At 43.4% G+C, this 21641-nt stretch overlaps 2 protein-coding genes and 3 non-coding genes across 9 annotated transcripts in view; 4 read left to right on the top strand and 1 right to left on the bottom strand.

Annotated features, from left to right (window-relative positions):
* Positions 1–9: 9 nt before the first annotated feature.
* On the top strand, positions 10–15626 carry DARS2 (aspartyl-tRNA synthetase 2, mitochondrial). 3 transcript variants are annotated; one of them, XM_072128769.1, is made up of 19 exons: positions 51–162; positions 1072–1241; positions 1330–1493; positions 3242–3341; positions 3702–3768; positions 4576–4677; positions 4759–4854; positions 4965–5088; positions 6254–6300; positions 8129–8235; positions 8972–9041; positions 9292–9471; positions 9594–9701; positions 10265–10327; positions 12593–12745; positions 13366–13584; positions 14057–14167; positions 14760–14835; positions 15091–15626. In XM_072128769.1, the coding sequence occupies exons 3-19, from the start codon at positions 1355–1357 to the stop codon at positions 15252–15254; spliced, it is 1926 nt and encodes a 641-aa protein (XP_071984870.1). In that variant the 5' UTR covers positions 51–162; positions 1072–1241; positions 1330–1354; the 3' UTR covers positions 15255–15626. The 3 variants fall into 3 exon arrangements, with proteins under 3 accessions (XP_071984869.1, XP_071984870.1, XP_071984871.1); XM_072128770.1 differs by having other exon boundaries at positions 144–274; XM_072128768.1 differs by lacking the exon at positions 1072–1241 and having other exon boundaries at positions 10–162.
* On the top strand, positions 3493–3625 carry LOC140105320 (small Cajal body-specific RNA 3). The gene has a single exon (XR_011850556.1). It is a non-coding gene; the product is annotated as a small Cajal body-specific RNA 3 (non-coding RNA).
* LOC140105318 (small Cajal body-specific RNA 3) lies at positions 5283–5415 on the top strand. The gene has a single exon (XR_011850555.1). It is a non-coding gene; the product is annotated as a small Cajal body-specific RNA 3 (non-coding RNA).
* Positions 6410–6542, top strand: LOC140105321 (small Cajal body-specific RNA 3). The gene has a single exon (XR_011850557.1). It is a non-coding gene; the product is annotated as a small Cajal body-specific RNA 3 (non-coding RNA).
* Positions 15627–15971: 345 nt separating the features above from the next.
* Positions 15972–21641, bottom strand: part of RABGAP1L (RAB GTPase activating protein 1 like) — a 199426-nt gene continuing 193756 nt past the window's right edge. For all 3 annotated transcript variants that reach the window (XM_072128763.1, XM_072128765.1, XM_072128766.1), the window contains 6 exons: positions 19327–19437; positions 19128–19232; positions 18319–18402; positions 18156–18227; positions 17882–18073; positions 15972–16643 (listed from right to left, as the gene is read on the bottom strand). In XM_072128763.1, coding sequence (XP_071984864.1) covers positions 16467–16643; positions 17882–18073; positions 18156–18227; positions 18319–18402; positions 19128–19232; positions 19327–19437 — 741 coding nt within the window. In that variant the 3' untranslated portion in view covers positions 15972–16466. The remainder of the gene's footprint in view (positions 16644–17881; positions 18074–18155; positions 18228–18318; positions 18403–19127; positions 19233–19326; positions 19438–21641) is intronic.

Raw genomic sequence — 21641 nt, 5'->3', positions numbered from 1 at the left:
TCTTTGCCATTAGTAAAAATGGCCGCCCGCCCCTCGCTTTGCCCGACAGGCTGATATGTGTTTGGGTTTCGCGCGTCACGTGACGGCCTGCGTTCTATCAGGTTACATTGCGCCTGGGTTGAGGTTTGGTTGCACAAGGACGCCCGGCCGCCATGTGACAGGGTGAGAGGGGACCCGCTCTCGTCAAGTGTTCTTCATTTTATACAGATGTGTAGAATTTCTTGTATCTGTTGTCAACGACTGCAAGAATTATAATGCACCGCATCTTTATACGGTTTGTCTTTGCTGTCAGTGAATGGAAACCATTGTATTCGCCGCCGCTTTATAGCTCCAGTAGTTGTGCCTGATTATATATTTTACTGTTTTGTGCTTTTAATTATTAGAAATATGTAATTTTAATAATATATATACATTCTAAAACTATTTTCAGGATGTTATTTTAAAATTATTTATTTTATTATAATTATTTAAATTCTAATGCTGCCTACTAGGGGAGCAGGGGAGGGGGTGAGACAGTGTAACAGTCTGTGAAGCTGTAGCACAGGGGGGCTCTGGTAACCACCTCATTAGCATGATTTTTAAAAGTTGATTTTAGAAGGAAGGAGGCAGTGGATGACATATAATTAGATTACCACAGTCACAGTGCCTGGATGTTTGTGTGGGTTTCCTCCAGGTCCTCCAGTTTCCTCCCACACTCCATAACATACCTGTAGGTTGATTAGATTGTGAGCCCCCATTGGGGACAGGGACTAGTTTAGCAAACTGTGTGCAGCGCTGCGTAATTTGTGTGCGCTATATAAATAAAGAATTATTATTATCTATGAGTAAGTGTCCCTGGTTTATCATGATGGATTTTGATGGTCGATTTTCCCTTTATAAAATTGTGCTCAGTTTATTTTTTTTGTGGAGTGGGGGGGGGGGGGGATTTGCCTCCGTTTATAGTAATAAGTTCACCCTTTATGTTCTTTTATATGTGGCCTTTAGAGCATTGCCAGAAATATATGTATTTTATGAAGTCTGTGATTTGGATAAAAAGGTGTTTTTTTTTTTTTTTTTTGTTTTTTAATTCAGTGACAGCAAAGAGAGATCCTGAAAGACAAATTATATAACATAAAGAATTTTGGTATTGCATCCAGTTATTAAAGGGATTGTCTATAAATACTTACCCACCCGCTCTGACATGTGTTGTGGGAAGTCGCTGCTACTTCCTTTGTTATAGTTATTGATGCCATCACACCAGGGTGAGAGCACATCCTATTGTTTGTCTCTATCCGATTACTTTCCTACCCACATCTGCTGAAGTTTGTTCTTCTCTTGTGATGTCTATAGGACCGGACCTGGTGGAGAACAAGTGATGGCTCTTCGTGCCGGGGTGAAGCTGTTGATGGGCAGCGGCGTCTTATGGAGACAACCAGGAATCAGGACGTTGTGTGCGACTCCCTGGAGGAAAGCTGCCGGCAGCCCAACCAGTCACCAGGCTCCCAGCGCCTCAGGTAATGGGGTGAATAGAACATAGGGGCACATTTACCAAGGGTCCACAGAACGCCGGGTTTCCCAAATTTTTCTGTTTTGCGCCGCATTTAACTGGGTTTTTTGGCACATCGGTGTTGGCTTTCGCACAGCGCAAACCGGGGGGCAGGTCGTAGGACGATCTGACCGATTCGGACAACGCACGGGATTTAACATCTCAAATTGTGTCGCAAGCCATGCGCTTACAAGCACCGGGAAGAAGTTGAACTCCGGCGGACCTGAGTGGGGAGCGACACATGCAGGATATCGGCGCACGATCTTCGTGACTTCATCTTCGCCGGACCGTCCGGATCGGGGATCGCGACAGGACCGGGTAAGTAAATGTGCCCCATAGAGTTGATTTACACAAACTGCTTCATTAAGAAAGAAAGGCAGGGGAAAAGTAGGGCAAAGGAACAGAATTCTTCAATAAGGTGTATTACAAAGTTTACTATTACTGTCTGCACATTTTTACATTTTTGTCGAGAGTTTAGTTACACTTTTACACTCAAATTATAGTAATGTTTTCTAAGAAAGCTCTACCTGATAATCCCATGGCCCTCAGAGGTCAGTGGATTTCATTGTGTATTCATAGATTTTGCCAAAGCTCTCAAAATATCTGCCGCTGCATTATTGAAAGGGGGTTTGTGATAGGTGGGGATCAGAGTCATGGGCTACAACAGACCCCAATTTTCATGTTTTTTGGCGCTTACCGGTACATCTCTGACCCCTACTGATCAGAAAGTTAGCCACTATCCTATGGATAGGGGCTAACTTGTTTGTCACTGGAGAACCCCTTTAAGCATTGGGTCACCTGAATGTGCTGAATGTTCTCTTTACTTTTGTATGCATTATATTACTGGGGTTATGTATATCTGGCTGCTCTATTGGTGTTGCATTGTGCACTACATGCCGCACTATTAGTGAAATAAGTGATTGATAATACAGGCTTTCCCCTACTTAAGAACACCCAACATACAGACAACCCCTAGTTACAAACGGTATGATGAAATATACAGTTCCGACTTGCATACAAATTCAACTTAAGAACAAAGCTGCAAAACCTATCTTGTCATTAACCCAGGGATTGCCTGTATAGCGCAGACATAGGGATTATTTATACTGTAAATAATTGGGGACTATTGGGTGCAGTTGATGTCTGTTTGACAACAATGTGACTATCCAGCACTGAGTTATTGGTCTTTAATGTTTGGAGTAAACCATAATACATGTGAATAGAGCTGGAAGCTTGGGCGTAACTACTATGGCCGCACTGTGTACGGGTTTCTTAAGGACACACACATCCAGCAATGCCCATTTCTGCCTTGTTAAAGCTCATGTGTAGAGAAGCCCAATTACGCTTTCACAATGGGACACGGTTCATGGAGAAAAGGGGTTGTACCTAGGTTTTCAATGTTATTCTTTATGCACAGAATAGGGGCTATCAAGCTAATTGGTGTGGGTCTTACTGCTGGGTCCCCGAGCAAGTGGCAAGGTGGCACCCCCAGTGAATGGGAACCTTAGTTCTGTTGTTGCCTGTGGCCATGAGGCTGCTCTGATGTACATTACTAAATACTGTTACTAGAGCTCAAGCAAGACGGCAGCCCCCATAATCATGCCCAGAAAATAGAAAATAATATATATGAAAATAAAAACTGAATAATATGAAGTCCAAAAGAAAATCTGTAAGATATTCCTTGTAAGTGTTTTTTTTTTTTTCATATTCTTTTAGACTTGAATAGTTTTGCCTTCCGATCACACACGTGCGGGGAGTTGCGTGCGGCTCATGTGGGGCAGGAGGTGACGTTATGTGGGTGGCTCCAGTATCAGAGGTGAGTGTGAGAAGTATTTTACAGGTTGTGTTTTTTTTTGAGTTGCAGGATTTCAGTTTTGTGGAATATAATTAAACCACAGAAGAAATTAAAGGGGTTGAGTTTGTATCCCATCGATTGCTCCGAATGCATAATACACCAAATATAAGTCCATGGAAGCTGAATGACCCCTGTGTGCAGGCGAGGTCCCTGCCCGCAGTATGAGGCTTCCTATAGTAATGTAATGGAGATCTCTGTCCGGCTGTGTACAGGACCCCCAGCCGGATCGTTCCCCTCCATACACTTTATATGGAATTAATAGAAACCTGAATGCATTTTGTTAAACTTGTTACAGATTTCTGATTTATGTTTGTATCTCAGGCATGATATGTTTCTAGTACTTCGAGATTTTCATGGACTGATGCAGGTTGTTCTTCCTTCAGATGCGGTAAGTGCATTGGTCAGGCATCTCTAAAGTGTAAACCTATTTGCTTCATGTCCCCTTGGTTCATGTAATCCTAGGGGGCCCTTACATAATGTGGTCTTGGTGCCTGTGCCTGGGCACGCATGTATTTTATATGTACTGCCTCTGCTATCAATTAGCAAGTACAGATGCACCTTTGGTTGCAATTAATGCAAGTGGTCTGGTTGCTCCCGAAGGGCACACACTTCAAGGGCATCTACAACCAGGATGAAGGATTGTAAACCAAGCACACTGACATACTGGTGTGTACCCCCTCTGGCAGAATCTGCTCTTTTTTTTTTTTTTTTTTTAGCTTCTTAAGGCATGTTTTTGCAATTATGCAAATAAGGGGCTCCAGGCTCCATATGGCTCATTTGCATAGTTTTGAAAGCCTTTTTTTCTTAAAAATAAGTGCATTAGGAAGCTTAAAGAAGAGCTAACCCTGCCATAGGAGACGCACACCAGTATGTCAGTGTGCTTGGTTTACAATTCTTCATCCTGGTGGTAGATGTCCTTTAAGGGGGTGGGTTGTGGTGTATGTATGTAAAATGTATATTTGTAAACATATGTCTGTGTATATATAGAAAGAGATGGGGGGGGGGGGGAGAGTGAGTGATAAAATCACTGTTTCCTACCAATTGCTTTGGTTTTTAAGAATAAATTTGGTGGAGGAGATACAAAAAGTACAGCTACACTGTTGTTGTTCTTAGTTGCTGCGGTTTTCTACTGTAATTAATATATGTGTTGCTGATCACAGATTATTTTCTCTGTTTCTGTACTGTCTTGTATTAGGATGGTTCCCAGCTGAAGCAGACGATGAGTGCGATGCCATTAGAGTCCGTCCTGTTGGTGAAAGGGACGGTCATCCCTCGGCCTTCTGGTCAGGAGAATATGGTGAGAGTCATTGCCTTCTACTCTCATAAAAGATAAGAGGTCACGTTAAGTTAACTATTTGTGTGCTAATCTCCATCTTAGAAAATGGCCACTGGAGCGGTCGAAGTTCAAGCAAAAGAAGTCCAAGTCCTCAACACCTGCAGGAAGTTACCATTCGAGATTAAAGACTCTGTGAAGGTTCTCGTTTTCTGTAAATGTTATTTTTCGTTACGTAGAATATTACCATAATTTATTATGCACATTTTGTAAATGTTGAGATGAAAACTAATTTTAATTTTTTTCCCTAGAAATCTGAGTCGCTGCGGATGCAGTACCGCTACCTGGACATCCGCAGCGCCCAGCTCCAGTATAACCTCAGACTGAGGTCCAGGATGGTGATGAAGATGAGGGAGTATCTGTGTAACCAGCATGGTAAGAGGCCATGACCCCCCCCTGTTACATATAGAATACATAATGTACAGGCTATAGCAGTAGCTGAAGGAAATCCATAAAGAAAACAGAAGATGGGAAGGTCGTCATTCCTTTCAAAGTGGATTCTTTAACTGCACCACTGGTTCCTGTATCCATCACACACACAATACACAAGCATACATGATGTATCCGTCCATGGAAGCTGAATGACCCCTGTGTGCAGGCGAGGTCCCTGCCCGCAGTATGAGGCTTCCTATAGTAATGTAATGGAGATCTCTGTCCGGCTGTGTACAGGACCCCCAGCCGGATCGTTCCCCTCCATACACTTTATATAGGATGAATTTACTAAATGCTAAGACATATCCAGCTTTGGACATTGTGCAATATAAGACTGTCATATCTCTTCTATTTGTTGATTAAGTTTAGCGATGGGTCGTTCACAAATGAGCCAGCTCCTTCGCTTAAACGACGGGAGTCTGCTTCCTTCAGTGAGCCCATAGCTCACTTAACCCTGCCTCTAATCGGCTCACCATGCCCCCTTAACACAATAAAATTGGTTTAAAGGTGGATTGGGGTGACTGACTGGCCTGAGGCTAACTATTATATATTTAATAGAGAGCCGGCTCTTCTTAGCGGGCAGAGCCTAATGATCCAGCTTGCTGAGAAGAGCCGGACTTCCCATCACTAATTTAGTTCATGCCAAAAAAAGACCAATGTGCTAAAACTGTCCAATTGCTGGACAATGCAAAGTTTTGTTTTGCACCTCCTACTAGTTGGATTGGTTTACCCCTGATAATTACTGTATACATTTTGGGGCATTTGGTAATGTCCTCTGCACAGGTCACAGCCATCTCCTATAGACAGGTCATCCTTCCCAGGTCATTGCCTGCATGTGGCTGCTGTAAAGCAAATCTCTGATTGCTAAGGCAAATGGCCGCCACCATGATCATGTACCCGAAAATTATATGTTTCATTTTCTGGTGCCAATTAGTTAAAAAGAAAAAAAAAATCATCAGTTTCCGCTAAAATCTTTATCCAATGCCATAGTGGGTCAGTACTCCCATTGTTCATAGATCCATTATTGATATGTTAATGGCGGAGCTGCTTTCCTTTGTCAGAGGTGCGGGACCTGAGAAGCCACTAATGATAATCCTTTGTGTTGCAGGGTTTGTGGATGTGGAGACCCCCACCCTTTTCAAGAGAACACCAGGGGTATGTAAATACTATATACTCCATACCAGAGCTGTGGCTGTGCGGTTAGGAGCAACATCTCCGATACATGTACAGACAAGGGTTCGAATCCCAGAGGTTCAATAGAATCCATGGAAGCTGAATGACCCCTGTGTGCAGGCGAGGTCCCTGCCCGCAGTATGAGGCTTCCTATAGTAATGTAGTGGAGATCTCTGTCCGGCTGTGTACAGGACCCCCAGCCAGATCGTTCCCCTCCACACACTTTATATGGAATTAATGGAAACTTGTATGTATTGTGTTCTCTTACATCAACGATTGTCTCTGCCCCCCTTGCACCTATATGACTTTTATCGCATATTCAGAGGGTATACGTAAAGTACGACCTAGTTAACACCTTAACGTCATGTAACTTACTATAACCATCAATCACAAGTGTTAATCCACTAACCCCTTAACAACATTTGACATAACTGTACGTCACATTTCAGTTAAAGATGTATAAAGAGGGCTAAACTGCTTTATATTGGCAACAGTCTCCCTCGTTAACCCCTTAAGTGCTGCACCTACCACGATTAAAATTATCCGCCTTTCCCTATAACTTGTATGATATCAAACCCAAAAGAAATCATAAACTGTTTGTTATCGGTGCATCACAAAAGTCTTGATTTATCAAAATGTAAAAACTGTTATTCCCATCGGTGAACCCATAACAAAAAAAATAGCACCTAAAAGTCCAAATCGAGGCTTTTTCACTATTTTTCTGATAAAAATTGCAATAAAAAGTGATGAAATGCTCATACAGTCCTCAAAATTGTAGCAATGTAAATGTCGGCTCATCCCGCAAATCATCCCGGACACAGCTGCGTAAACTGAGCGTGAAAACGTTATTGCCGTTAGAATATGGAGAAATGTATTTATTTTTTTAAAATCTATTAAAGGAATTGTCCAACTCTTTAAAAAAAAAAAAAAACAACTATCAGACCGGCTGGGGAGGTAAGTTTGAAAAAAAAAAAAAAAGGAAAGCTGTACTCGCCTCCTGAATGTTTCATTCGGTTTTAAAGGGGTTGCCAGGCTCTTGCTGGTCTGTACCCCCGTTCCTTTTCATGGCTCGGAAGCTCAGCTGATTTTGGTGTCCGGCGGCCAAGCTGCCTGCCCACCTGTCCCCATATCTCGGCGCAGTATACAGAGCTGGGACTAGGGATAGGTAGGCATGGCTGGCCACCTCAACCCTCCGGAAGCCAAAATCAGCGGAGCTTCTGTGCCCCTGTAACCAAACAAGGGTACGGACCAGTGAGAGTCAGACAACCCCTTTAAAACTGAATGAAACATAATATAAATTTGGCATCCCTTTGATTGTAGTGATCCAAAGAATAAAGGAGAGGGGGTCATCTGGTAAATAAAAAACAAAACAAAAAAACACACACTAGAAAATGTTTTAAATGTCTTTTTTTTTGTCAGCTTCACCGCATTTAAAATTTTCTTTCTGAATTTTGTCACAACTTTTATATTCACAAAATATAATAATGTGTATAGAACTGTGGGTCATGCACCCATCTAGGGAACACTGATCATCCATCCCATGGCTTTTTCACACAAACGTATGATTCCACCAGTCCGGTATTTCTGTGCTGTATAAATCCATATATATGTGATGTTCTTCATCCGTAAATGGATGACCTTATTGCCCATTGTAATTAATGTAGCCCAATGCTACTCATGTAAAAACTGTACGGTACGGGAAGCCTATGGCTGTTTACGTTGGAGTGAAAGGGGCCTCATTTAGCTACAGCAGTATAGATGATTGTAATATAACATAACCTATATTTTACACATTATGTTATGATTTTAGGGAGCCAAGGAATTTCTGGTGCCAACGCAGGAGCCGGGAAAATTTTACTCCTTGCCACAGAGTCCGCAGCAGTTCAAGCAGCTTCTTATGGTTGGTGGCCTGGACAGGTAAGAAGAAATGCAAAACCTGGTCACTTATTATGAGAACCGAGGGAATTATTACACTGGGAAATGATTATAGAAAATGTGCCGGAGTGCCCCCTAGTGCAGTGGTGGCGAACCATTGGCACGGGTGCCGGAGGTGGCACTCAGAGCCCTCTATATGGGCACCCTTGCCATCACAACATGGTAGAGTTCACCAAACAGGACTCAAGGCCTCTAGCAGTCCCAGGCAGCCCAGGACCCTAGAAGGAAACTACAATAATAATCCAAACTTCTTCTCCTTCTTTCTACTGTATTGGTGTCCTCAGGTGCCTATACAATTTATATCTGTGAAAGAGCAGGGAGTAATAAGTTACTGCTTAAAATTGTCGCATTGGCACTTTGCGAAAAACACATGGGTTTTGGTTGTAGTTTGGTACTTGGTGTCTAAAAGGTTTGCCATCACTGAGCTAGTGTCTCAGACACCATTTATTTGTACAAGTCAGGGTCCTCCTGTTTAAAATCCACTCTGGGATTGAGGGGAGAGCAGCCTTTCCCCCTGATTCATAGGTGTAAAGTATAAAGTATACAGTTGTGGAAGTTGGTAGTTGTACCCTAACCCCTGTGTCACCCCTCTCTCCTCTGAAATAAGAGTAGGAGCACAATTGTGTGTAGTGCAGGAGGTCTGTATTGTATCTAGCATTGTATAATACTGTACTGCAGTGTACCTGTATAGTATTGTATAATACTGTACTGCTTGTAGATATTTCCAGGTGGCCCGTTGTTATCGAGATGAAGGATCAAGACCGGACCGGCAGCCCGAATTTACACAGGTAAATCTTGCTGGTAACACTGATTCCTCATCTAGGAGACAGAGTGAGGGATGGATGATCTGGTGCAGTGTGAACAGAGCCCAAGATGTCATAGGATCTGCTAGATATCACTGTTATCTGTCAGCATCATAGTCTCAGATCTTTGTTATCCCCCCAAATACTCAGAGGGGGATCTTTCCTGCCATTTAATTTTTTTTCTTTTGGATCTTTGAGAACTTTTTGTAACTGTTGTGACATTTTTTTATCCCAGGTTGATCTAGAAATGTCCTTTGTGGACCAGCTGGGTATCCGGAGGCTTATAGAAGGCTTATTGCGTTACTCTTGGCCTGAAGAGAAAGGGACTTTACCTGATCCGTTCCCCGTCATGACCTACGCCGAGGCCATGCAGCGCTACGGAGTAGACAAACCTGACACCCGCTTCCAGATGAAGGTAGGGGAGCACTTACCTCCTCTGTCCTCTAGTCCAGGGTAATTCTTGGTCACATAGGGAACACAATATTGTTGTGTTGGTTCAGTTTATATTATAATCCACTGACTCACTTATGTCATCAGATCATGGATGTGACTGCACAGATGAGGCCGGTGACTGTGGGGTTTGTACAGGAAGCTCTTAGCAAATCCAATGGATGTGTGAAAGCCATAAGAGTCCCAGAGGGAGCAGTGAGTAAGACCATGATCCAGCAATTGAATATGCATTACCTGTGCCTGCTCCTTGTGCGGGAGAGACATGATGCACTTATACACAGCAGATATTACACATGCAAAGCACTCTGCTCATGAATACACTGGACTCATAAACCATGTGTCCAATGTCTTCATTCAGCTTTTCTAGTAGTCAAACGGCACCATATTTTGTGGTTGTGTATTAAGCGGACCACAGCTGGTTCTGCAGCACTTCCAGTGCTTTCTGCTGAAAGGGATATCTGGGAAGTGATGGAGAGGTAATGCTGCCATAGCAGCGGTGCTGAGCACCTGATGGCCCAGCTTTAGGGGCATGTGCCTTTTAGATTAAATGTGGAAGTGGTATAAGTGACTCCATAGCCTGTGCTCTGTGATCACCCCCGTCACCCCCTTTCTGCTTATCTTATTGGCTTCGGGCAGCTCACGTCCGAGTCTTTTTCTTAGTCCACATGTTGTATCTTGTACATTGTTGGATGTTTTTACACTTTGTATATTATTATGTCCTCACATCATGTTTTGATCTCTATATCTTGTTCTTCTAGACTTATCTAAAGGGGAAAGTGCTGGACTCTACACTGCAGATGATCAGGGAACAGTATAGTCAGGTATAGGAAGCATCTTTACCTTATACTACTTTGAGATATATATATATATATCAGTGGATCCGTGAGCCATCATTGAAAAATAGGCCATATGAATGAGCCTATAGAAATCCATGGAGATGAGTGCTAGCTATTGAAATGATGACTAGCTCACATCCCCAAACTGTCTATGCAGGAGTCCTAATACTTATTTCCAAACCCTAAAATAGGGTTTTGGTTCTTAATGTAAATTGGACAGCAGCTCTCTTTCCCTGTGAATTTGCTGCATGGTGGTCTAGAGGGGAGATCCGAGCTGGAGATGCATGAGTTGTTGAGCTCCCTGTGATATTACACCTTGACTTTGCTATATAGGTCACAACCCGGAAGTGGTGGTGTTTTTGGGTGTTTAGGATGCAGCCATCCAAGCAATTTACTCTCTACAAGGTGTTGTGTCTAGATGATTCTATTAAATGATGCCATAAATTCTGTAGATACCGTGGGTATGGAAAGTATTCGGACCCCTTTACATTTATCTCTTTGTCATTACAGCCAATTGGTAAGAACAAAAAGGTTCTTTTTTTTTTTGCTCATTAATTTACCATCTGCTCCCACCTTGACAGAAAAAAACAAAAAACAAATGTAGATATTTTTGCTAATTAAACCTGAAATATCACATGGTAATAAGTATTCAGACTGACACTCGCATGCTGTTCATTTCCTTCTGATCCTCCTTGAGATCATTCTACTCTTTTATTGGAGTCCAGCTGTGTTTTAAACTGATTGGACAGACCAACATATATAAGACCTCACAGCTTACACTGCATGTCAGAGCACATGAGAATCATGAGGTCTAAGGAACTGCCCAAGAAGCTCAGAGTCAGAATTGTGGCAAGGCACAGATCTGGCCAATGTTACAAAAGACCACCTAAGACCACAGTGGCCTCCCTAATCCTTAGATTGGGACAACCACAACTCTTCCTTGACCTGGCTTTCCAGCCAAACTATGCAATTGTGGGAGAAGAGCCTTGGTGTGGGGCATAGAAAAACCAAAAGATCAATGTGGCTGAGCTCCAGAAAGGAAATAAGTGAAAACTCCAAAAAGTAATTTATCACTGCAGCCTCCACCAGTCGGGGCTTTATGGCAGAGTTTGCAGACGGAAGCCTCTCCTCAGTGCAAGACATATGAAAGCCGCATACAGTGTGCAAAACACATGGAGGATCCCAGACTATGAGAAATAAGATTCTCTGGTCTGATGAGATTGAACTTTTTGGTGTTAATTCTAAGCGGTGAAGAAGAGCAGTTCCTGGTTATCACCTGCCATATACAATCCCTATGGTGACACATGGTGGCGGCTTCATCATGCCACTGGGCAGCGACAGGACCACTGGGTGTAATTAAAGGGAAGATGAATGCGACCAAGTACAGAGATATCCTGGATGAAAACCTCTTCCAGATGCTCTGGACCTCAGACTGGGCCACAGGTTCACCTTCCAACAAGACAATGACCCTGAGGTCACACATGGCGTTTTGAACCCGTTTTTGGTCCATTTTTAAGCAGTCTGTCCAAAAACGCATGGGTTTTTTGAAAACTCATCCGTTTTTGACAGGTTTTACCAATTATCTTAATTAAAACTGGCCAAAAACGGATGCGTTTTCAAAAAACACATGTTTTTCAAAAACATGTGTGTTTTTGGGTGGACTGCTTAAAAACTGACCAAAAGGGGTTCAAAACGCCATGTGTGGTATCATCCCAAGCACACAGCTAAAATAACAAAGAGGCTTTAGACAGAACCCGGACCTAAACCCGATTGAGCATCTCTGGAAATGGCTTCCACCAATGTTCACCATCCAACCTGAGGGACCTGGAGAGGATCTGAAGAGACAGAAGATTCCCAAATCCAGGAGTGAGAAACTTGTTGCATCTTCCCAAGAAGACTCCTGGCTGCACCAGCTCCAAAGCTGCTTCTTCTCAACACTGAGCAAATGGGCCGAATACTAATCACCAAGGGCTGAATACTTATGACCATGTGATATTTCAGTTTTGCTTGTTTAACAAATCGGCAAAAATATCTACATTTGTGGGGGTTTTTTTCCTGTCAAGAGTGCACATTGTCAAGAGGGGGGCAGAGTGCACATTAATGACCAAAAAATAGAATTTTTTTTTTTTGATCTTGCCAATCAGCTGCAATAAATTTGCTGTACATGATGTTATTGCTGTTATTTCCCACTGATGGATATGAGAAAATTAACTACTTGTATCTAATTGCAATCTTGTGTGTCTCCTGCAGGATGTAATGGTGGTTATTGTAAGGTCAGATGGATCCTGGAAGTCTCCTCTTGGGAAGAATCTTACTGAAGAATTACAGAAATCTCTAGCAGGAGCTACAGGAGCAAAGGCTGAAGATCTCCTCCTGCTGGCGGTGGGGCCACATGACACTTCTGTGAGTCTGCTTTCTATATACCAGGGGTGGCGAACCTATGGCACGGGTGCCAGAGGTGGCACTCAGAGCCCTCTCTATGGGCACCCATGCCATCACCCCACCGCAGACTCTGCCAGACATGACTCAAGGCCTCTTGCAGTTCCAGGCAGTCCAGTACCCAGGAAGGAGGCTACAATGATAACCAAAGCTTTCTCTCCTCCTTTCTACTGTATTGGTGTTGTCAGGTGCCTATATAATTTAAACATGTGACAGAGCTGGGAGAAATAAGTTACTGTTTAAATTGTTGCATCGGCACTTTGCGCAAAATACATGGGTTTTGGATGTAGTTTGGGCACTCGGCATCTAAAAGGTTTGCCATCACTGCTATATACTGTATACACCTGGGATCCTTGTTTCTACGTTGGATGATCATGTTTAAAGGGCTTCTACCACTAGGTTGAAGGACTTATGCAAATGAGCCCGAGGGGCTCCGGGCTCCATAGTTGTTAATGGAGCCCGGAGCCCCTCGGGCTCATTTGCATTCAGTCCTTCATCCTGGTGGTAGATGTATTTTAAGCATTGAGTCCTGAATAAAAATGGCGCAGTGCTGTCTCTATTGTGTGTTGTTTATCTCCCCATAGTGCGCTGCTTTAGGCAAATTACGCCTTGAAGTTGCCTCTCGGCTAGAAGAATGTGGGGTACCGCTCCGTGACCCCAATACTTTCCACTTTTTGTGGGTAGTTGATTTTCCGCTCTTTCTTCCTAAAGAAGAGAATCCGGATGAGCTGGAATCTGCTCACCATCCATTCACCGCCCCGCACCCAGAGGACATGGAGCTTCTGTACACGGACCCGGCTAAGGTAAAACCGTGCGCTGCCAGTGTCAGTGATGTCCGAGCTTTTCAGCTTGGTGTGTCAAAACTTGTAAATTTGTGTGTCGCTTCTAGAAAATTCCATCTATTTTGTGATATTTGCAGCTCTGATAACGAAAAGGTCAGTTGAGTGGTTACTGTGGTGGGTACGCTGGCCGCGGGGTGAGAATTTGGTAGCTGTTGTAAGGTAATGGTCAGGGTGTAAGGAGCAGACGCCTGAGGTGACTCTCCTATCCCCCCTGCAGTCACTGGAATGGACCTTGGTCCAGCCATCTGCAGCTTTAAGGATGACTATGGGACACAGTTTTGTGTCCTTAGTTGTTCGGGTTCAAGTCCGTAATAAATTTAGTTTGAGATCTGGCCTCACTGCCAAGCTAACAGAGGTAAGTTGCCGACCAGAACAGCAGAGTGGAAGCGGCCATGTTTATCACGTCATAACTCTGACACGTTGTGTTCCTCAGGTCCGTGGCCAGCACTATGACCTGGTCTTAAATGGAAATGAAGTTGGAGGCGGCTCAATCCGTATTCACAACTCGGAACTTCAGCGCCGCGTCCTTCAGGATATTCTGAAGGTCAGAGATTTTCTTGTGTACACATTTTTATTATTACCAGCAGGCTACATACAGGATGGGTTCCATAGGTTTGTTCTTAAGGTGAATTTGCATGGAAGTTGAAACTGTATATTTTATAATTGTAGCTCCAGAAAAAAATTAATTTTGTTCCAGTGACAATTGGATTTTCCACATTTTTTTACTGTCATGTGAACAAGGAGTATAAATAAAACTAAATTGGAGACACCTCACAGCTGATTATTGCAACCTCAGACCAAAGTAAAGCATCCAGCGAGCCTGGTTAGAGGTCAGAGGGGTCTATCTGTAACTAGGGGTCGTCTGTAAGTTGGTTGTCCTTAAGTAGGGGCCCGCCTGTAAAAAGGCCTAATAATGATGATGTATTTTATACATTATATATTCTCCTTCTGAGAGTAGTTGAAAACACTTTTACAATAGAAGATCCTGTGAGCTGCTTCATTTTGTATATATTGTATTGCCCTGTTCTCTGTTATACAGTGTAATAAAGTGACCACATATCGGTAATTATCACTATTATGTGTTACAATATTATCCTGAAGCTTCCACTTCTGAAATAACCTTCTTGTTTCTGTAGGAAAATGTAAGCTTGTTGTCGCACCTTCTCGAGGCCCTGGAGTCTGGAGCGCCCCCTCATGGTGGAATTGCTCTAGGTAGGTGTCTACATTTTAAGGGCTATTCCAGCCAAAACAGGTTCCCATGTGCTGTACTATGGAGTCTATGTGCATCCTCCATCACTGTGATGCTCTGTGGTTGGTGAATAAAATCTGACCACTGCGTGTCTGATTCCCGGACGTCTGAAAGAGGCCTGGACTCTATTTTGTGTCTAAGTTGAATCTAATGTCCAAAATATTATAGTATTATCATTTAACCCATACATGACTGACCTCTTTTTCTTTTATATTTAGGTTTAGATCGTCTCATTTCAATGATTGTTGGAGCACAGAGTATACGCGATGTTATTGCTTTCCCTAAATCGTTCCGGGGTCACGACCTTATGAGTAATGCCCCGGACTATGTCTCGGCTGAGGATCTGCAGCTCTATCACATACAGGTCACACCCAAGCAATGAAGCCGGTTCTAGGGGTGAAGAGGGACAACTGGAACAATGGACACTGGAGCGAGATGAATGGTTCTTTGTTACATTCTTGGACTTTATGGAATGAGTGCCCTGAGAATCACATGTCATGTGGAACGTGAAGGCGAGGACATTCCTAGTGAGGTGCACTATATAATAGTTCTAGGTGTGTCCCTGCAGAAACCTGTTCTAGACTGATTGCATCATTTCTAAAGGAGCAGAAGTCTATGAAGATCTACAAAATTATGCAAAATTATTTCCTTTCTGGAAAGCTGTGAGCGTCGTGTCATTGTCTTACATCCGATTGTATGCTGATCATGACCTACTTTATTTGCATATGACACATAGGTGGTTGCTGCTAATCATCATTATGTATATATTTAAAAAAAAAAATAAAAAATTTATATATAGGATCTTTATTTTGTTGAGGTGGGTCTACCTTTTCACTTTTCTATAGTGCAGCAGAGGCTTAGATGTGTACCTGGTGTAAGAGAGGGATAGGTCCACACACTATTGGGCTGCGTTCACACATTGCGTCTGAATTGTATTTAGAAACAAAGTGCAGTGGGAGGAGCTTTACCCAATCACAGATACATTCCCACTTAAATGCGACGTGTGAACGCGGCTTCACTCACTAAGATCTGGCAGGTCTTACAATTTTCCAGTTCACAACTAAAGTTTTTAGTATTTACAATAAAAGCAGCGCCCGGCTTTAGCAATGACTTTTTATTTCGGATAGTATTGTGATGGGTTAATAAAATGTCAGGTTGCATACAATACAACGCTGTGTCCATGGGTGGAAATCCCATAGACCAATGATGAAATTAAAAAAACAAACAAAAATTGCACTTTTTAGGCAGCGATGTGTCAAAACTTTTGATCCGATTATGTAAATATGCATTTCTATAAACATTTGTATCTTCACGGCAACATATTTTATACATACAAAACACGCACATGAATCGGGCAGCCCAGGCTGAAGCCTATGTAGGTTTGGGAGAGGATCTGATGTCCCAGGGCCTTTTGTTTTATACTAAAAAAAAATAATACAAGTTCATTAAAATTATAAAGTGTAAAAGTGGCAGCAGCCCAAAGTTCAGTCCCAGGAGTCGGAGAGGATCCGGCAGGGGGTATGTGTCCTCTGCTCGGGGCTCTCCACTTCCTGTTTGGTCGTCTTGTGCTCTTGTGGGGTTCCCCCTCCTGCTGCTATGTGCTCTCCTTGGGTGCCTGTAGTACGGGGCTGGAGGCCTGGGCTCCCTGCGGAGACTGTGCGGTGGGCTGGGTCCCTGTGGCAGTTTTTATAGAGTTCAGGGTTTTACTAAACCAGGAGTTCTTGGCAGCTTGGATTTCATTGAGCAGCGCTCCACGCTGGTGCTCCAGCTCCTGCAGACACAGACATGACAGGGTTAAAGGTGGCTCTTGCTGGCAGGTTACATTTATGTACATCCAGAACCCATTTCACTACCTCAAATTTTAAAAAGTGTCAAGACAAAGGGACGTGGCTAAAAGAAATCCTAAAAGGCACCAATTCTAGTCACACGGGAACAGACTCACTAACATTGAGCCACTACACGAGGATGAAGTGGAAATGACTTTTTCACCATACAGACCGTGAAGAAATCAGGCGATGCCCTATTTGAGGCAGAGTATATGTGATGGTGAGCTTTCGAGAATACTAGTTCTCTTAGTCAGACATGACGTTATGCAAAGAGAGCTGCGCCATTAGAAGCAGCAGAAATGTGAAAAATTAAGGTTGCAGATTCCACACAGATTTTGGTACGGAAAACCTACAGCAGTAGTGAATGTGATTTGAAAAAAGTAACCTAGATGATGCGTTTTATAAAATAATGATCATGTTACATTTTTTTCATGTTTTCCAAGAAAACTGCAACACTAAATAGACAAATATGCATAAAAAAAAAGTGCAGCTGGGATGCAGATTTTTTTTTTTTTTATGTGGATTTTCTCCTTGACAATTACGAGTGCAGGCTTGTTGTCCCAAAGTACACTGGGGAAGTTTCCTCACTCTGTACAGTACTGCTCCACAGCGCCTCCCTTTTGTTTTGTGTAAAATATGTAACAAACTTCTTGTTGACTAATACAAGTCACTCAAATCATGGGAAGGGGGAGTAAAGTAACAGCTCAATGCAGAGTGCTAAGTGCACAGCAGCGAGGACGTCCCCCAGTGCACTTTAAGAAGCAAATCCATTTTTCACAATCCTGCTGCTCCTAACTACACCGAGAGAGGTGCGATTACACAGGTCTCCAGTGCTGTTACCACTGCTGTATATTCTCTCATACGACTACTCTATATCAGGTGTGATGCTGACACATTGATATAAGAAGTGTGCACCTCAGAGTCTGTGGATGATTAGAGAGAAATCCGCAGCCTGCATTGCTCTCATCCAAGTCCTGCCCGTTGAACTCAAAGGGGGTGTGGGGGAAAAAAAAAAATCTGACATCGCTAGGCTGCCATCACAGCACAAGTATCTGACAACTGGGATATGACACTAGGACAGAAATCTGATCATATTCATAGGATTTGACACTCTGCTCTTGGGCGTCCTATAGCTAATGTAATGATTGCACGTGGCAGTGGTGCGCTCAGCCAGGAGCTGTACCTGTATTTTACACTTGGCCTCCACCAGCTGCAGTTTGGTCTGTGCCAGCTCCAGCTCCATCTCCCGCAGATGCTTCATCAGGGAGTCCTTCTCCTCGTCTCCTCGCTCCCCGGTCTGGTCTCTGGAGGAGCCTTGTCCTGATCCTTCCTTACTGAAGATCTCGCTGCACTGGCTGCAGGACATCACCTTGGCCTTGGGAAGAGTTACAAATCCTGTTACACACTGGGTTCCCCCATACATGTAATGATCGTTATATCGTATATCTGGGTCTCACCTTCACAATCTCCAGCTCCTCCCGACTTGCCGTCTGCTGCTTTTCCAGTCTTGTACTCAGCTGAGAACATATCTACAGGATAGACGTTACAGGGACAGCAATGAAGAGACTGCAGGATTTCCGGATTTATAGCATGTGATGGTAGGTAATGGTGGACACTTACCTGTTTGTACTCCGCTATGATTGCTGTCGTCTTTTTGATTTCCTGTTCGGCCTTTTCTAGTTGTTTTCGGAAAACCTCCTTCAGCTGCAAAACAGGAAACGGACACGATTATTACTTGTTCACATGTTTAATAGCATATGAAGAACAGAATTTAATTAATATAATTATAGTGTAGTCAGCATGTTATACAGCAGGAGGATCTGAGCAGAATGTATATAGTGTCTTGTCTGCAGGCAGAATATCACAGAGCAGGAGGAGCTAAATAGATTGTATATAGCAATTCTATCTGCAGGCAGCATGTAATAGAGCAAATTGAGATGAGAAGATTGTACATAGTGTCCTATCTGCAAGCAGCATGTTATAGAGCAGGAGGAGCGGAGCAGATTGTTCATAGTGTCCTATCTGCAAGCAGCATGTTATAGAGCAGGAGGAGCGGAGCAGATTGTACATAGTGTCCTATCTGCAGGCAGCATGTTATAGAGCAGGAGGAGCTGAGCACATTGTACATAGTGTCCTATCTGTAGGCAGCATGTTATAGAGCAGGAGGAGCTGAGGATATTGTACATAGTGTCCTATCTGCAGGCAGCATGTTATAGTGGATACAGCCTCTCCTGTATAAGTTTACATATGAAGATGATGGTGAATAAGAGTCACCCACAGGACTAGTCATGTGATTCCCTATTGCACGTAACTAGTGATTGAAAAATATCTGGGGATTGATCACCCTCAGTTCACGGGAAAGGGTCTTATTCCTTGAAGGACCTGTGTTAGAGGACCCTGGTCACTTCTGTATGAAGCAGTCTCCTCACCTGTGCCGTCTCTTCTTCCTGCTTGCGCTTCTCCTCCTCGGCTTCGATGAGCCTCTGTTTTGTGAGCAGAAGTTCTTTGTTTAACACCTCGGCCTTGTCTTCAGCCTGTGAAGCAGCAATGCGAATGGTCAGTGATGGATTACGGTCATATGATCATGTGACCCACACGACTAGGACACCCCGTATACTTATGTCTCACCTGGTCCAAGTCATTGCGCAGAGCGATCTTACTAGTGACCAGTTCATGCGCCAAGTCGTCATTTTCCTGTTCCAGCCTCATACTGGTCTCCTGGAGCCTCCGATTTTCTCTCTGGGGGGGAGAAGAAGGTGAAGATGGGTTACTATTACTTCTCCTCATATCTGTGAGGGAGGAATATAGAGCAAAGCATCCTGAGTACAACATGAAGACACGTGACCAGACCTCACAGACACGTCTGCCGTCTCCCAGTAGTAGCTCTACCGGTCCGGTCACTTCTCCCGTCCCGTCAGAACCACTCAAAAGGAGGACGAGAGGAGCGTCTGATATAAATCAGAATGAACTGATCTCTGAGGACTGGCCACGATGTAAAACTGGCGAAAGCTATACACATAATGGACAGGAGCGGGTCCTGACAGCGCAGAATATTACTCAATTTACTGCTCGGCAGGAAGAAGCAACAAGACAAGGATTTCACAAGCGCAGGAGCGACCTGCCTGAGGCAAGACACATAAACACAGGCACAAGCAGCTTCATACATGTAGTCCTAGAAGTACAGGCTCGTAATCCGGACTACACTGCTAATGATCAGTGACCTGATGGGTGTTGTAGTCTCCGCAGCCGCCTCTTGCTGTTGTGCTGTGCTATATACTCACACAGCGCAGGATATGTTGTCCTGGAGCTGCTATTTTGGGATGTGGTTTCCCTGGATAACAGCAGCGCTCTGCACCGGAGCCTCTGAATGTCCGTGTGATAGAAGCTCCGGCTATTTCCTGACTTGTTGCTGTGCAGGAAACAGAGCGGCCGTGTCTATTGCGATACAGGGTAACACTCGCTGTTTACCAGAACTCGCTATTGTCTTCCTGGAGAAGCCTCGGATTACAAGACAATTCACTTTAGAAGGGAAAATACTGACACGGTGCACACAGGCATCCCGGGCGGAGACCTTATTACACTCATCCCTTTAACACTGAGCGGCTTAGGTTACTAGGAAGAATGCTATTAACAGCGTACAGGTTCCCTCTTCTAAACCAATCATTCCAATCCCCCAAAAAATACAACCTCCGATATGGTAACACAACACCCATAGTGTCTCCTGAGTCTGACGGACAACATGTTATAGAGGTCTAGTCTACAATTACCTGGAGGGGAGAAGATCTCATACGACACATGTTGTGCAGAGATCGTATAGGTTCAGTACAGTAGGGGGGGGGGGTGTCAGGTCATAATATAGATCCTATAATGCACCAGTAATATGACTTTTTGTATAGTTGTCCACATGGGTCTCCCATTGGGGTTGTCATCCAAGTTTTCTAAAATCTGCCATCATATCTTTGTATAGATGCAGCACTGACATAAAATAACTCAAAAACAAAAGAATATTTGCTCTCTGAGCGGCCTGGGTCAAGTCATTTACAGGAAAACACCCAAAATGTTGCATCTGATTTTTAGAGACATATAATCTATTATAATAATCTGTTATAATATACTACTTAGATGTTATGTAATCTATTAATATATCATCTATATACCCAATGGAACACATTGAGCAATTATGTATTTTTCTTTAATGGCCCTCAAATCTTATGGTTGCTAAAGGGAGTCTATCAGTAGTGTCAACCCTATAAAGCTGCTGTCGGTGTTAGGTATGGGCCGTGGAGAGTTGTGTAACCATAATTTTTTGTAGTAGCAGGACTGTGAAAAATCCTGGATTTATGTTCCATAATTGTAGCTGGACTTCATTGTTGTGTAAGATCTCATAGCACAGCCCCTTCTTTCTGCTGTAAGAGCTGAAATATGCCCCTGCTTAGATATTTCAGCAGATGAAAGGAATAGGGGGAGCAGTTTGAATGCAAAGACCAAAAAACACAGCAGTGTGAGAAGACTACCTAAATCCAGCCACAATCCTGGTAGAAATTAATTTTTCAGTCCTGTTGTATTATTACAAAGATCTCCAGGGACAATGACAACTCTTACACTGTCGTTGCTTCAGCTCAGCCGGCTTGTATCACATTTTTCTATGATGCAAGGACTCCCGTCCGCTGCACTGTGCTTGGTCCATGGGTTCTGAGCAGCACATGGGCTCGTTTCCACAGACTTCGTAAGGTTGAGAGAAAGTATTTTACAGCATCATACGCAGAAGTACATCAGGCTTCAGTAGACTTAATAATAATCTTATCTAAAACAAACAGATCCTGTATGATGGATTCCTGGCGTCAGGGCCTCTGTGTATATTTACATTGACTTCATAAAAGGGAAAGGTCACACTTTAAAGATTGAAAAAAAAATCTGTAAGTAAATTCAGGCCAGAAATCAGC

The sequence above is a fragment of the Engystomops pustulosus genome, chromosome 10 (genome assembly GCF_040894005.1).
Source record: "Engystomops pustulosus chromosome 10, aEngPut4.maternal, whole genome shotgun sequence".
Lineage (NCBI taxonomy): Eukaryota > Metazoa > Chordata > Amphibia > Anura > Leptodactylidae > Engystomops > Engystomops pustulosus.
The sequence above is the reverse complement of the archived record's forward strand: the minus strand, read 5'-3'. Positions and strand labels throughout refer to the sequence as shown.